General features: G+C 38.8%; 1 protein-coding gene across 5 annotated transcripts in view; it reads right to left on the bottom strand.

Annotated features, from left to right (window-relative positions):
• Nucleotides 1–16,742, bottom strand: part of ACMSD (aminocarboxymuconate semialdehyde decarboxylase) — a 79,223-nt gene that overhangs the window by 26,514 nt on the left and 35,967 nt on the right. For all 5 annotated transcript variants that reach the window (XM_045032331.1, XM_045032330.1, XM_045032332.1 and 2 more), the window contains 2 exons: nt 10,709–10,753; nt 4,309–4,405 (listed from right to left, as the gene is read on the bottom strand). In XM_045032331.1, the coding sequence (XP_044888266.1) occupies nt 4,309–4,393 (85 nt within the window). In that variant the 5' untranslated portion in view covers nt 4,394–4,405; nt 10,709–10,753. The remainder of the gene's footprint in view (nt 1–4,308; nt 4,406–10,708; nt 10,754–16,742) is intronic.

Raw genomic sequence — 16,742 nt, 5'->3', positions numbered from 1 at the left:
GGGTTCACCAAGGCTGGTTTAGACCTGCTGGGGCCCAGGGCTGAAGTCGAAGCCCAAGCCCCACTGCCCGTGGCTGAAGCCAAAGACCGAGGGCTTTGGCTTTGGTCATGGATGGCAAGGCTCAGGTTACAGGCCCCCCCAGCCCAGGATGGCTAGGCTGGGGCTTTGCCCCCACCACCTGGGGCGGTGGGGCTGCGGTAGCTCAGACTTCGGTCCCCCCCATCCCCCGGTTGTGTTGTAATTTTTATTGTCAGAAGGGGGTCACGGTGCAATGAAGTTTGAGAACCCCTGCTTTAATCTATTGGTATTAATTTAAATACTTGTGCATGCTTATCACTCTTGACTTCCTTTTACTTTACTTAACTTTCCATAAATGTATCTTGATTTCCATAAATGTATTTTGTCATATAAAAAAATCTTTGAAGGTCCCACTTCAGACAGTGAGAACAATATATATATTGATTTTGCTCCCCTTTGTGGTAACAAAGCTTATTATGACAAATGCAGAAACTTTGCATTCACTAACAGCACCTTGAAATCAGTTAGTTTAAAAAAAATGAGTGAGAATTATTTTCATTAACTACAACTGCCTCACAATCACGCTGTGAAATTTTGTAATTTTACAAACACTCTTTCCTAATTTTTTTCCAGTGACTTTCTCTTTCTTATTGCTGTGTTAATGATCCATGAAAACAACAGGGAAAACTGACCCTGATCTTGCAATGTGTGGTATAAAATTAAGCATATGCAAGTGCTTGCAGGATTGAGGCCTAACTCGCTACATAAGGCAAACAATGCAACTGACTATAGGCAACAGTGCTGTTTAATACATACTAAGCAGATAGGAAAAAAATAGAGAAAACATATTTTCCCCTCTCATTTCTTTCCCTTATAGTAATCTTAGATATTACTTGCAGTTACTTTACAGCAGGTAAATCATTTTCTTACTGAACTGTGAGTTTTAAATTGTCAGTGTCCCTTTGTTATGTAGGGACACTGACACTGACAGGGAACAGGTTGAATCTGGATTCTTCTTGGAAGCAGCTTAAGTCTAAAGAGAAACCCACTTTGCTAGTGAATCACTCTTCAAGGAGCAGCATTTTTGCTTCTTGTTTCCTCAAACATGAGCTCTTGTGTTGCAACTGAGTCCCCAACATGGTTGTTTTTTCAGTAGAGAGCACTTCTGGGGATGTGAGTTCATGCTGAGCAACTCCTGCATGGTGCTGAGTGCCCTTAGCTCTCACTGACTTCTCATTTGGGCCCTAAATGTTCATGCTAATTTCCAGTCTTCTGCTTCAAGCAACATTAACCTGCATGTTTACTGTATTTCTTCTGCAGTGCTTCTGAGGAAGAATGATCCTCTTTTTGCCCTGGCCATGCCCCTTTTCTCACATAAATGAGGATGAGACACAAGGGCTTTTTCCAGGGGTCAGAAATGTTGTGGGGAGGGGAGGGAGAGTGGAAGGGAAAGGGTGGGTAGGAATATCCCATGTAGTCAATTTTCCCTTCTACACAGACACATTATGGATTTTGGGGCATTTTGCTCCTCTCTGTACTGCATAGTGAGAGAACACAAAGGTCTTGATCCCTGACTCATTTACGTTCTCCAACAATGCGCCAGTGAACACTTGATTAGCACATTTGGGAACACTTCCCATGTCTTAAAGAGATTATTATTGTGTCTTGTTCCAATCACATTAAAATGGTTAAATCCCATTACAGCCCTCTTCTTAACAGAGCCATATTTTACTGTCCAGCAACTTATCTGTCTTTTTCCTATTTATGCTTTCCTACTAAAGTGTTTGAAGAGGGTGCAATCAAACAACTGTTTAATCAGCTTCCTCAGAACAGTTTATTAGAGGCTTGCAAGCTGGGTTTTCAACTGCTGGAACAGCAGTGGTTAACATGGTGAATGGGTTCTTCCTATGCACTGGTGATGGTCTTATTGGCTCATGTATTGCTGCATAGTTCCATAGCATTTGATACCACTGGTCATTTGGAATGTTATGATATAGGCTTAGCAGGAATAGCACTTGTATGGAAGTGATCACGGTCATCTAATTCTGTGCAGTTTGCCTCTCTTGCCATTCTTTCCCCAGTGTCCCCAGGCACCATTAATCTTCAGCCTTTCTCTGCTTTTTTCCATTTAATTATCCAACTTTTCTTTTTTATGTGATTCACATGAAGATAATTTCCTCTGCTTCCACTATTTGATCAGCTTGTCTTAAATATAGGGGCACCGATGTCCAAGGATTTTTAAATATTAATTGCTACAAAAATTGAGCTATGAATTTTTGGTTCCTGACACTATCTTAAATCTGTTACCTCATTCTCCTCTTCCTTTGGTGGCTCTGATATTCAGTCATTAACTATAAATAGTTAAGAGCCTTGGTGTTCTGATTTTTAAAGGGAAACAGAATCATCTATTTCTCTGACGTGGTAAATTCAGATTTCTACCACCATAAGATCCTTTCCATAATGCCGTTTTTTCTTTCCTTTTCTTACAGAGAGATTACATTAATGCTTTACTTTCTGGCATTCCAGCTTGCGGAAAGGCAAACTGCACAGCAAATATAAAAATGGACTGAGAGAGAGATTTCTGTGCTGAATGTTCCCGGTCACCACACTGTGAAGGAAGAGGGAGATGACTCACCACATACATGAGGTAATAAAAGGTAATAATTGGAGATATACCAATCTCCTAGAACTGGAAGGGACCTTGAAAGGTCATTGAGTCCAGCCCCCTGCCTTCACTAGCAGGACCAATTTTTGCCCCAGATCCTTAAGTGGCCTCCTCAAGGATTGAACTCACAACCCTGGGTTTAGCAGGCCAATGCTCAAACCACTGAGCTATCCCTCCCCCCCCTTTAGTTTTAATTTACTTTTTGAAAAAGTATTTTCTCTCTCCCCCACACTTTTCTAAAATCCTCTTGGTATATCCTGGTTCACTGTTGATATTTCAGAATGCACATCTGCAATGGCCAGCATCTTACTGCAATCCATGGTATTTGTTATGACATAGAGTGATACATTCTGCTATGTCTTCATTGAGGCAGGAAGAACCAAGAAGATTGCACAGAGGGGAAAGGAATTAAAGAAAGTTTAGTTAAAATTAATATTTGAATTCAGTGCCACACACAGCCTGGCTAGTGTGGCATTTGATATAATACTGTGATCTTAACTCAGTTTTCACATTGGCTTTGCAGTAAGTAAGTATTTTAATATACCATCTTGTATTCTGGCTGGAGCCAGGAGGTATGATCATGTGATCTAATCGCTGTTCTGGTGCACCGGGTACCAGTTGCATTTCTTAGCAATAATAAAGTTTTTATGTTGCTGCATAAAGCTTTTCATAAATAGGACCTAATTTACCTGAGTTAATGACATCTTACCCTGCTGGTTACCAGCATTCTTTAACCGAGAGAAACTCTTTGCATCTTCCCTTCCAAACTATGTCATTTTTGGTGGTTAATTTTTAGGGCCATGATCTAATGGAGTAAGGGTCTCAAGTTGCAGTAGGGGAGGTTTAGGTTGGATATTAGGAAAAACTTTTTCACTAGGAGGGTGGGGAAGCACTGGAATGATTGTTTAATAATTTGTTCCAGTATCTTCCCATATATCTAAATTAGACTGATGGTCTATAATTCCTCAGGTCCTCTTTGTTCTCTTTTAAAGATAGATGCCATGTTTGCCCCTCTCCACTTCTCTGTGACCTCACCCATTCCCTATAAGTTCTTGAAGATAATTGCATTTGCCTAATGATACAAACAAGTGCTCATTTGAAGCCAAACTTTAAGTTAGGCATTGGATCAGGGCCTCTTGTCTCATCTGATAACATAATTCCACTAATTCTCCAGTTATTCACAGTCCTCCAGCAAAAACGTGGTAGATAATGTAATGCAAAAACAAGCAGGAAAAAAAAACTTGGCAGAAAGTTCTTTTCTTTTAAATACATCACCAAAAACAAAGAGCTCAAACAATTTTTTCTCCTTTATAGACCACTTTTAAAATCAGGAATGCATATTCTACTTTTGAGGCCATGTTCTGACACCCATACTCATATTAACTTGTACCTTCCTGCACAGAAATTAATTTTGGCTATTTGTGGAGCAAAGTACTGAAAGATAGAATCTGTCTCTTCTGAGTCTAAATGTAAACTGTATTAGTTTTCATTGACTTGCAATTGATTTAAACTAATTGTAATGCTGCAAAACCTTTTCACTGTAATGTTATTATAGAACACTTTGTTGTGAAAGCTTAAGTTGTTCTATTTGATTTATGATTAGTACATTTCATTTTTGGAGTTACCTGATTTGTTCATCTCTTTAATCCGAACCTCTGGATTCCAACAGTTTTCTTGGATAACTCTGAAAACCTTTCCCTCCTTCATCATTTTTGCCTCCCCCTGTGAAATGAAATTTTCATTACAGTAATAAAGTTGTGTCAAGATAATATGGCCTAAATTCTACTGTGTTAGAAGTATGTGGGGCTGCCAGTGCCCATCCAGTGCTAGAATTCAGGCCCTACATTTTTGTTCAATAGAAAAAAAATAAAAAAATAAAAATTTAGAAATGTCATTTGTAATGCAAAAGGACAATATCAAGGTATCTTTTTATAATTGAAAAATGATCCCCTCTCTATTGCTGATACCCTTTGTTATCCTGAAACAATTTATTTAACTAAACTCCATCATTCAGGCACCTGAGTTTGACATCACAGTGATGCTTACGAGTGCTGTTTGTTGACTATGAGCCAAGTTCTGCCCTCAGGTTTGCCCTATTCCTTTGAAGTCAGTGGGCTCAAAAATGATCTTAGTAACTCCAGAGAGAATTCAGAGTAACTCCATAAATTCAGTAGAGTTCTGCAGATTCATCCTGTACAATTGAGATAGAATTAGCCCCAATGGAAGCTGCAGGTTGAATTTTCTTCTTATTAATTAATAAATAAATAAAAGAATACTGAAGCATTCGTATCAGGGAAAAAAGATTCAATATAAAATAATTACCTGAACTATAGCAATACAGCTTTAATGCAAACCCTCTCAGGGTTGTGTAGGTCAAAATATTACCAAGGTCACTAACTTTGACTGTGTCCCTTTAATTGTGAGAAGAGAGAGCAGTGCAACACTTCTGACTTTAATTTTTGATTGGTTTGACAACTGGCCAGACACTGTGTAGTCACTGTCTTGTCAAATCAAGCCAAGGAAAATGAACGTAGCAACTGTTCACAGCCATTTGCAACTGCAACTGCCAATTTTCCTATTGTTTTATTCTTGAACAAATTGATGAGATGTAACCCATCAATACCTGCAAGGTCTGAGAGTTCAGAGATACTCTTAGCTGCTTCTGTTGGGTAATGGGAATGAATGAAAGTTGAACTATGGCAGACAGCTGGATTAAGTTAAGTCTGGACCCTGCAGATTCCACCTGTGTGTGGTAGGGAGGCATGAGCGTAGAGCAGACATGTTGGGGGCGAGGAGTGACGGATTCTGCGATTACACTGATTTAGTGGCTGGGAACCCCTCTGTAAAGGGTGTGGAGAAATAGCACAGTGGATGGCAGCTGGATGCAGTGAAGCCCTAAAGCCTGCTCCAAGCTGAGGGGGCACATTCTCTCCAACCCACACCTAGTTTCCGCCCCCAACACACACAATCAGTTGACTGACGCTCCTGGAGGAGAGGTGAATTTCACTCAGTGTACATTTATTCTGCAATGTAAAATAACAGTTAATTCAGACTATTCCTTGTTATGAACATAGACATACACTTTCTTAAATTAATAAAATTACACTCGTTGCAGCAGGCATACTCAGTTGCATGTCTCCTCCCTATGAGGAGTTAGGCTGTTTTTAACCTTGAATATGTTATTAGCTTCATACATCATTCACAAAATATATTTCCCTGATAAATATTTTAAAACCTCTTTTTCTCTCCCTTTCTGTGCCACCTTGACAGGTTGCCAGAATGAGCTGGCAGCAATATTACATTTGAGAAAATGACTCACAATATTATAGCCAGTAATTACAACTCCACAGTCCCGTTCCTCTGGCAAAATCCTTTAAAGTATATTAGAATTGATTTTCCAAATAGATGGGGATAGCTTAGCCATACATTCCAATACATTTTAAAAATCCAGCATCAAGCCACTGTTGATTATTGTGTAACATGCAGGTAGCAGGATATTTGGGGGTAAGGGAAAGGCCTAGTGGAATTAAAGATTTTGTCATATAAAAATAGACTACGTGCCCTTTATTGAGTTACCACTGGGAGTATTTCAGTGAGCACACTAGACTTTTAATTCTTTCTTCAGAGTCTGCTAGCCTCTAAAGGACTCATATGTATTTTCTTTTATTAATACTGAAAACAATGTTAGACAGATTTTAATTTCACCAAGGGACCTGTCTGCTGTTAATACATAAATACTGAAAGATAAAAAGAAACCCTTTCCATGCAATATCAGGCTATGCAATATGAAAGAGTTTCTAATAAGCTAAGTGCCAGGCTATAAAGAATTGCGATTGCTGCTTTCATCTGTGTTATTTGAATTTTGCGTGATCAGGGATGTGCCACTGATCAATCATGAACCCTCATATTTGTGTGTAAATTCAGGAAAAGCCTGTTTTACAGAACAAACTGCCGTTCTCCTTATTCACCTGACTAAATTCACTCAGATCAATGAGATTACCCATATGAGTAAGGCAAGCAAGATTTGGCCCAACAAAAAAATGAGAGCTGGAAATCCAGTCATGTTGCTACAGTCTCTGGATGCTACCACTAAAATGCACATGATCCAGACACTTCTAAAATACAAAGTTATGTAGTAATTTTGTAAAGTTAATTGGAAGCAGGTTTTGCAGTAATGATAAACACATGGATCCTGAGGAAACTGTTCATGTTTCCAAACCAATGGCTAGAGTGGAGCCGTCAGACAAGGTACGAGACCTCTGTTCTCAAGGCTTAATCAATTTACCTAGGACATAACTTAAGATTTGTATGACATCTCCTCCTAATAGCACCTGGTGTTTTATGCTTTAACAAATTTATGTGGAAATTAAGACACAGATTTAAGAATCAGCTGTCTGAAATCAGTTGAGCAACATGGCAAAGTTTCTTATCATCAGGCTCATCAGCTTCATTCAGAATTTCACTCCTTTGAAAAAATACGTAATTCATTTTTTATGGTTTGATTATTTTTTTACAGAATCTTATGAGAAGCTTTTTCCTCCTCTCATCGTAAGACACATTTCCCCTTGCTCCAGTTCTATGCAAAGGACTTTATTCCCTCCCCATGACAGTAACATCCAACCTCGTCTGAGAGAGGCAGCACTGAATAGCCCATAGTGCTGCTACTACTAGCTTGCCACAGGGTTCCAACTGAATCTTTAAAAAAATTCCATGGTTTATAATTCCAATGATGTTGGTGACATTGGAATGTTCTTGCAATAAACAGATGTTGCATTTTATCAAACTCCTCAACTTTATTTTTATTATTCATGTGTGCTCACACAGATGCACACACACAGACACACACAGTGATTTTCCAAGTTGCCAAAGGATTTGGATGTCCAGTTCCCATTCTGTAGCCTGAGCTATAGATTATATATTACTTATATTGATCACTTAAGAATTCCCAATGATCACTTTGAGGGTTGACAGGTTCTTGTCTCAAGATCAGTATTATTAAAATCTATTAAGATTAATAGGAAAATAGCATCTAAATTAATCAAGTAGCTTGGAAAGTCTCAGTCTATGTTTTACATAATGCATGTAAAGGTTATAACTCTAGTGACGAATCATGGGAGTGAGGCTTTTTTTTTTTTTTAAGCAGAGCAGCTCAGTTACTGTCTTCGCGAGACTAAAGCTGAAAGGGATGCTGAGGCAACACCCTGAAAATTCCAAGCACTAGATATTTATTCTTTTTGTGGTGTTGTGCAGATCTAGTCAATCAAATATCACCCATTCCTCTACCTCTCAGTGCAGAGATCCCATTTGGAAGTCATGTCTGAACCTCAGAAAATGGGAGCAGATTAACTCTAACTCTGTCTTGTTAAACTCACCATCTAACCTGCCAACCATTTAATAATGTAACTGGTTTTAGTTAGTTGACTTAAATGGGAGTGTACACATGCTTAAAGTAAAGCATGTGCTCAAGTTCTTAGCTGGACTAAGGACGTCTCTCCTTTTTGCACTCTCAGCTGTGCACCTTGTGTCTTGCTGCTCACTGTATAAATCAGGGGTAGGCAAGCTATGGCACGCGTGCTGAAGGCAGCACACGAGCTGATTTTCAGTGGCACTCATACTGCCCGGGTCCTGGCCACCTGTCTGGGGGGCTCTGCATTTTAATTTAATTTTAAATGAAGTTTCTTAAACATTTTAAAAACCTTATTTACTTTGCATACAGCAATAGTTTAGTTATATATTATAGACTTATAGAAAGAGATCTTCTAAAAACATTAAAATGTATTACCGGCACACGAAACCTTAAATTAGAGTGAATAAATGAAGACTGGGCACACCACTTCTGAAAGGTTGCCGACCCCTGGTATAAATCATTCTTCCTATTCTTACCCACCAGATACCTCCTCCTTTTCTTCAGATGCAGCCTTAGCTAACTACCTATGCATCACCACAGTATGAGCACCTCACAGTCATTATTAGATTGTATTCTCACAACAACTCCATGTGGCAGGGATATGGGGAACTGAGGCAGAAGCCTAAGGAAGCATAGGAAGTATGTGGCTGTGATGTGAACTAAATACAAGGTTTCTTGAAGTCCAGTCCAGTGCCCTGTGCACTAGATCATCCTCCTTATCTCACCTCTTCAAGCACCCACTCTTCCTTTCTCAACACAATACAATCCTGGGACCCAATCCAGCACCTACTGAAGTCAGTGGAAAGCTCCCATTAACATCACTGGGCAATAGGGTCAGGCTCCTGAAGTGTTAGCTTGCCTCTTCGCTTGTGTTCATTTGTCCTGTACTATTTACCTCCTCAGAGCAGGCTTTGTGTCTTGTGTGTAAACTAATGGCACTATAAACTATTTTATTTATTATTATTACCAACAAATTATTCTTAAATTTTATGTTAAGGGCTCAATTGTTGCTTGCTTTGCACAAGTCTGTGAGGGATAAGGAGAGGGTATAAGGAACCTTCCCTTCCTTGAGAACCTGAGGTGGCTAGATGGATTGGCAGTCCCTGCGCTCCACTGAGGGCAAGGACTGCTCCAGGCTAGTTCCATTAATAATGCTAACCTCTCCAGAAGGCTGGGGGCCTGGGAAGAGAGCTGGCTCATCCTAGAAGGGAGTGCATGTGTTCTCTGTGCTGCTAGTGGCATCTTGAGATACAATGCATTCTGTATCGCCTGCTAAGGCAGGTCACTTCTGCACTGCCCCCGGCTGCAGGTTCTGGTTATATACACCACAACTATAGCAGGTTGGGAAAAAAAATCAGAAAAATTAGTTTTTCAATGGAATTTGCCAATTTATCAAAACCAAAATGTCCTGTAGCGATAATTTGATTTTGACAACGTTCTGACTAAACACTCCCTGCCACGTAGGTGTCCTGGAGCCCACCTGACTCCTTGCCTGCCAGCCTGCACGCTGGGGATCCCCAGGCTTTCATGGTCAGCAGCAGCCCACAAAGTGGACTGCCTCAGAGCTCCTTTCCCATCTAGGGAGAATTTGGGGGTTTTGTTGAAAATTGAAACAAAAGCTGATTTTGAAATAACAAAATCCTCCGGAAAATGGAATTACCTTTCTTTGCACAGCTTTAGCCACGGAACTGAAAAATCAATTATGCACACAGCTCGGTGTATAGTATGGCCCCAAAAGGCGGCATACTGTTCCGACTGAAACCACTGTTCTGTCTTTGCTGTCCTTGCTAAAAGCTGAGGAAAGAATTACTCTTTCTTCTTTTTGAAAGTTATTTGTTCTAGTTCTTTAACTTCTACCAAAATATGATTAGATAATTCCATTTGTGTTTTCTTTTCCTTCTAGACAGCCATATAATGTCAGAAGATCTGGGTCAATTTTGAGGTTAAATTCTAAAATTGGTGATTCTATGGAAAAAAGTTTTTAATTTGATCTAAGTTATGCTTTTTTATTATTAAAATCTGTTTTTTAGATTCTGAATACAGTAGAACTTCAGAGTTACGAACACCTCGGGAATGGAGGCTGTTTGTAATTCTGAAATGTTTGTAACTCTGAACAAAATGTTATGGTTGGTCTTTCAAAAGTTTACAACTGAACATTGACTTAATACAGCTTTGAAACTTTACTGTGCAGAAAAAAATGCTGCTTTCCCTTTATTTTTTTAGTAGTTTTTGTTTAACACAGTACTGTACTGTCTTTACTTTTTTTTGGTCTGTGCTGCTGCCTGGTTCCAAATGAGATGTGTGGTCAGTTCATAACTCTGGTGTTCATGACTCTGAGGTTCTTCTATATTAGGCTGTGGTAATTATGAAGACTGCTGGATAATGTTTCAAATTGAGATAAGAAGGCAGTCAGGTCATCTTATACCCTTTCTCAGTCTTTTAACAGAAAGATCTATGGTAATATTTCAGTGTTTGGAGTAATCTTGCTTCCTAAAAAGGTGCATCTTAACGACTCTGCAAGTTAAACATTGGCCATCAACCTTATTGGCACTCTGCTTTTTAAAGGGTACAGGTGGCTGACACCACAATAATGCCTTACGGAATGAGAACCAGCGTACCTTGCAATGGTGGTCCAGTTGAACCCATCCGCCATAACCATATCTCTGTGAAAGAAGGAAGAAAAGGCCAGTGATTAGACAGTGGTATGGAATGAAAATCAAAGGCTCAGTTCATGTAGTTAGAAAGATCCAAGGGCAAAATGACCCTCATGGATAAAGCCTTCCCTCCCAAATAGCAGCATCTCCCTCAGGTGGAGCCGGAATAGGGCAAAGAGGAGGGGGAAGTAAGCGGCAAAAAAGAAACTCAAAGAGTCATGAAGGAAAGAGGAGGAGGAGAAGAACTGAAATAAAATAAATAAAACAAAAATATCCACTGCACCAGTGTGGGAGAGACAATAGCCTTTTGTGGGCATGCCAGATGCTTAGGTACCATAGATAGTCATCTAAGAAGTAAAGACAGACCCATCCCCTTTTAAGAGTGTTTTCCACTGACTTCTTGAATTTCTATGATTCATTTTCATGGTTAATATCCTTTTAGAGCTTTATTAGCTAAAAGTGGATGCAAAACCACATTTTCTATAGACTGTCAAAAGTGGGACTGTTTCATCTGATGAAAGGCAGCTAGAAAGGGTGGTGCACTTACATACTTATGGTGCACATATGGGCAGGATCTCAACTGGTGTTAATTGGCATTGCTTCACTGAATTGAGTTGAACTACATTGATTTACACCAGCTGAGGATCTAACATAGGATATATGCATCCATGTTTGTGAGAAACCACGTCATATGCGGTGTGTATTACATGCAGCTATGTAGCTGTCCTTCATCCATATAACCTTACACATACACTCATTTAGCATCCAACTAGCTATTTGCACAGCTCTCTTCACAATAATGTTATCCTCATCTGCACAGTGTTTTCTGTTCCAATGATGCACGTATGGAAGATTCAGTTAGATAAGCTTAAGAGATTTTCACCAGAAAACCTCAGTTAAATACCTCGGATCTGGAGAAAGCTTCTTGAAGCTCTGAATACATATCCCGAACAGATAACAACAATTGAGAATTGTCAGTTCCCCCCTGGAATAAGTTAATCATAGAATCATAGAATATCAGGGTTGGAAGAGACCTCAGGAGGTCATCTAGTCCAACCCCCTGCTCAAAGCAGGACCAATTCCCAACTAAATCATCCCAGCCAGGGCTTTGTCAAGCCTGACCTTAAAAACCTTTAAGGAAGGAGATTCTACCAGCTCCCTAGGTAACCCATTCCAGTGCTTTACCACCCTCGTAGTGAAAAAGTTTTTCCTAATATCCATCCTAAACCTCCCCCACTGCAACTTGAGACCATTACTCCTTGTTCTGTCATCTGATACCACTGACAACAGTCTAGATCCAGCCTCTTTGGAACCCCCTTTCAGATAGTTGAAGGCTGCTATCAAATCCCCCCTCATTCTTCTCTTCTGCAGACTAAACAATCCCAGTTCCCTCAGCCTCTCCTCATAAGTCATGTACTCCAGCCTCCTAATCATTTTTGTTGCCCTCCACTGGACTCTTTCCAATTTTTCCACATCCTTCTTGTAGTGTGGGGCCCAAAACTGGACACAGTACTCCAGATGAGGCCTCACCAATGCCGAATAGATGGGAACGATCACGTCCCTCGATCTGCTGGCAATGCCCCTACTTATACAGCCCAAAATGCCATTAGCCTTCTTGGCAACAAGGGCACACTGCTGACTCATATCCAGCTTCTCATCCATTGTAACCCCTAGGCTAGCCATTCGGTTCCTAGTATGTAACAGTGCATGGGATTCTTCCATCCTAAGTGCAAGACTCTACACTTGTTCTTGTTGAACTTCATCAGGTTTCTTTTGGCCCAATCCTCTAATTTAAGTTAATAAAATGGTTAAAGAGTAAATGTTACATGACAAAGTATAGATAGAAAATATTAGAGGAACATTTGATGAAATGTGTTTGGAAATCTGACAGTGGTTTCCAAACATCTTGCCATTTTATACAGTTATTAAGATTGATAAGAAAAATTGTATTTTACCATTACATACAAGACAAACTTCCAAGTATTTGTCATTTTTTATTGTTTATGATGCTTTTCTCCTTAAAAAAGGCAGGCTTTCATAAACCATAAATGAATACTCTGAACCCAAGGGCACATCTTGAAAGTTGAACATTTGCATTATTTTTGGAGTGTAGCCAGTTACTAAACAGCGCCAGTAAGATCAGCTAGTGAACTTTCACAATTATTATAGTAGCAAAAGCTTTCCTTTGTGTAGGACTTTAGCACATATTCCTTGATTTAATGACAAAAATTCTTTTAAATCTCTGGCATTTGGATCCTGCAAGGCACTGACCTAAGGGTGCTCAGCGCCTTGTAGAGGGAGCTCAGAGCTTCACAGGATCAGACCATAACATAATCCTCCTTAGGGCTCAGTCCTTCAAGGTGCTGATCACTCTCTAGTCCAGCAAAATACCCAAGTATATACTTAGCTTTAAGTACGTAAATTGTTCCTTTGACCTCAGTAGGACTATTCAGATGCTTAACTTTAAATATGTGCTTGACTTTTTTGCTGGGTTGGGTTAGTACTCTTGCAGGATTGAGCCTTTAGCCTCTGGTTCAGTAAGATACCTAAGTATGTGTCTAAGAATTGATTTTAAGATGCCTGACTCACATGCATAAGTACCTTACTATATTGGGGCTGTATCTTACTGTACAGAATAGTATTTTAAAACAGAAACAACAACCAAATGAAGTATGTGAAGGAAAATAAGAGATGAGAAATGATCCGGCACAGATCCTAGCAAACTGCAATTAGTTAATCATTAGCATGAAGATGTATTGATTGTGCATTTCAGCTTCCATGATTCAGCAGCAAGGCTGAAGGTCACCTTCTTCTCCCTATTAATATTTAATCAGGAGAGACAGGCTTAAAAGATACAAGTTAGATGTCCATTGAGTCTCCTGAAGAGGTTTAAAGTTCTTTGAATTAAAAATAAAAAACTCCACCAGAGGTTTATTTTCATTTAATTCTTTAAATCATAAGATTTGAAATTATATGAAATAATGAAATAGGACGATAGAGAGAGGGTCAGAATTCCCTATTTTTTCCATAAAGTAACAGTGTGCAGGAAACTGGACAAAAGCAGGAATCATTAACACATCAGCATAAGCAAAATTATGATCCTGCACATCCAGTGCAGGCAGGCAAATCAGTCACTGACTTCAAGTATAAATAAGGCCTCTGACTTCAGCCAGAGATGCTGTCGACTGTGGTATGTTGATATATTTATTTACACCAATTTAAATGTACATACCATTCAAACTGTGTTTTGCCAAGGACACACAGGGTGTGAGCCAGAGTCCACTGAAATAAATGAAAAGACTTCCATTGACCTCAATGGGCTTTGGATCGGCTCCCTAATAACTATGATTATGCAGCTATACAGACAACAGAAGCACTATACAGCTCAACCACATAGACAATAGAGCAACTAGTCAATGATCTATTTTTTTTCACCAATTTTCCCCCTTATGCCCTCAGGGATTAACTGGATGCATTTCATACTCCTCATTCAAGCACTTCACTGATCACTTTTTCACTTCACTTACTCAAAATTACTAGTTACTTTTGAAAATGTTGGCCCATACATTTGGAGCTATAAAGAATTCAGCAAGAGGAGTGAAAAAGCAGTTCTAACCAGTTTAAGAGAAAGTTTTCCTTGCAATATGACCTCTTCAAGTGCAAGGCATCACTAATTATACTGCATAGCTTCGGGGTCTACTGTATCTTCTGAATTCTGATATTAGACTTGGCTCTTTGTTTTCAACTTTCTGATTTATAAGCCTTCTGTGATGCTTCATACTTAAACTTCATTGCCTTTTTAAGGTTCTAGCTTATTTGGATATAGATTTTCAAATGCCTAAACCTAGCAAGATTAAAAAAGACATTTTGTTAACTTTGGCATTATTGATTCAAGATTGCTTTTTCCCATGGTCAAGAGACTCTTTTCTGTGGAGTAATCAGAATCTCCAATGATTTATGAAAAGCTTCTGCATAACGGTGAGACATTGCTAGCCACTTATTGTTGGAGGGCATAGGTGAAATCCCAGATTCTCACCACAAAGCTTCTGCCTTTTCAAGATTATAATCAAGAGCTTGGCAACTTTTATTTTGTTTATAGTCAATTTGCTTAAGGAGCATTTTACAAAGACTAGTCTCAATTTTCATCGTTAGCAAAAAGATGCTAAGGTCTTCAGGGATGGTCTAGGTCGATTTGGTCCTGCCTCAGCACTGGGGACTAGAGTAGATGACCTCTTCTACAGCCCTAAATTTTAATGATTCTATGATTTTTATATATGTTATGGGTTTCCAAGTTCACAGGTGAACAAACCCAACACAAAGGTTTCTATTATCTTAGGTTCAAGATTCTGATGCCAACAATTTAATGTAAAAATTATAAGATAGCACTGCATGTGCCTGTGACAGAGCTAATGGATCAGAAAACACGTTACCTTCCAATCAGTTCTATCTGTATTATTGTTACTGTTGACAGTTTTAAAGAAATAATCACGTGTTCTTAATTCCAGGTCCCATTGCTACTCATTTTTGAATAAATAAATTGCAGTTTTCTGTCCTTCTCTAACCTTCAACCTCCGCTAGCCCGTGCACTTAACATTCACAGAAACACGGAGCTAACAAACCTGCAAAAACTACTTTTGAAATTTGTCATCAGGAACAAATTGAAACCTCAGTATATCAAAGGAAGAGAGAGACACAGTGTAAAGAGAGCTTCAGCTTGTGTCTGGTGCCTAACAGCAAGGTTGAAATCACAGTATTCTTTTGCAGTCAAAAGATAGGCACAATGAGATAAAATAGTTTCATATTGACAGACAAAAACTTAGTAGTCTTTCATTCTAACTACCATGAAGTCAGAATGGAATAAGGGTCTCAAAACAGCCATTACCAAAAAAAAAAAAAAGGCAGCTAATTCAATTCTCATCCTCTCTCTTAACTAATTTGCTAGCTTGCCTCAAATGGAAATATTATATGAGCTTTAAAAAATCACCTACACTCAACTTGTTTGATGGAGTTGATCATACAAAGTCACAGTTTTATCAGAAAATAATTTCAGAAATTATATTCTGTTTAATTATATGATTTTTTTTTAAAAAGTGACTTTACTAATTCTCTACATTGCTGCAGAATTAATAAAAAAGGATAAAAATATATTCCATAGTGTTCAACACGGTTAAGGCTATCCTACAAACTGAGTTAGAACTAGATACGTCTATATTTTTTAAATTAAACAATCTGATTATATGTAACATCAAAAGAATTAGATTTCTTTAGTACAATAATACCTATAGCACATTCCATTTTCAAAGTACTATGCAAATATTAACTAAGGAATCCCCAGAGCACCCATGCCTCCATATTACAGATGGGGACAGTGAGACAGAGAAAGGGTTAAGAAATAGATCACGCCTCTGTGTGAAAAACAAGCTACCAATACTTCTCCCTCCTGCACCTGGGTCCTACTGCACGACCAAGGCAGCTTGCAGCTATGGAACATGGAGCCTAGGGAATTATCTCTGACAGTGCATTTTGGATTTACTAATCAATAAGTGATAAGATTTAGACTACCTCTAATGCAAATATTAAAAATAAACAATTTAACTTGCCCTCTATTCTGAGCAGTATTTGAATTTATTAACTGAGTTTTTCAGTTAGAGTGCAATATACTGAATCTGTCCAATGGCTTAAAAAGTTTCAGCAAAAGAAGAAATAGTTAAAAAAAAATTAGCTAAACACAGAAAGGGTGATCTTGTATCCACTGACATCAATGGTGATACTCCCATTCACTTCAGTGGATGCAGGCTGAATTGCAAAGGGATTTCAGTCTTATTCATTATTAGTCATTTACTTAATGCTTCTTTACACGTTTTAAGAAAATGTGAATATAAACCAAATTAAGGGGGAGATTTAAAGTCAATGGGATTTGGGCACCTAACTGTCCTTTGTGTCTTTGAAAACCTTCCCCTCATAGGTTAACTGTTTTACTAAGAACACAGAATTAATA

This window comes from Mauremys mutica, chromosome 10 (assembly GCF_020497125.1).
Source record: "Mauremys mutica isolate MM-2020 ecotype Southern chromosome 10, ASM2049712v1, whole genome shotgun sequence".
Taxonomy (NCBI): domain Eukaryota; kingdom Metazoa; phylum Chordata; order Testudines; family Geoemydidae; genus Mauremys; species Mauremys mutica.
Note: the sequence above shows the minus strand (reverse complement) of the source record. Positions and strands in the feature narration are given on the sequence as shown.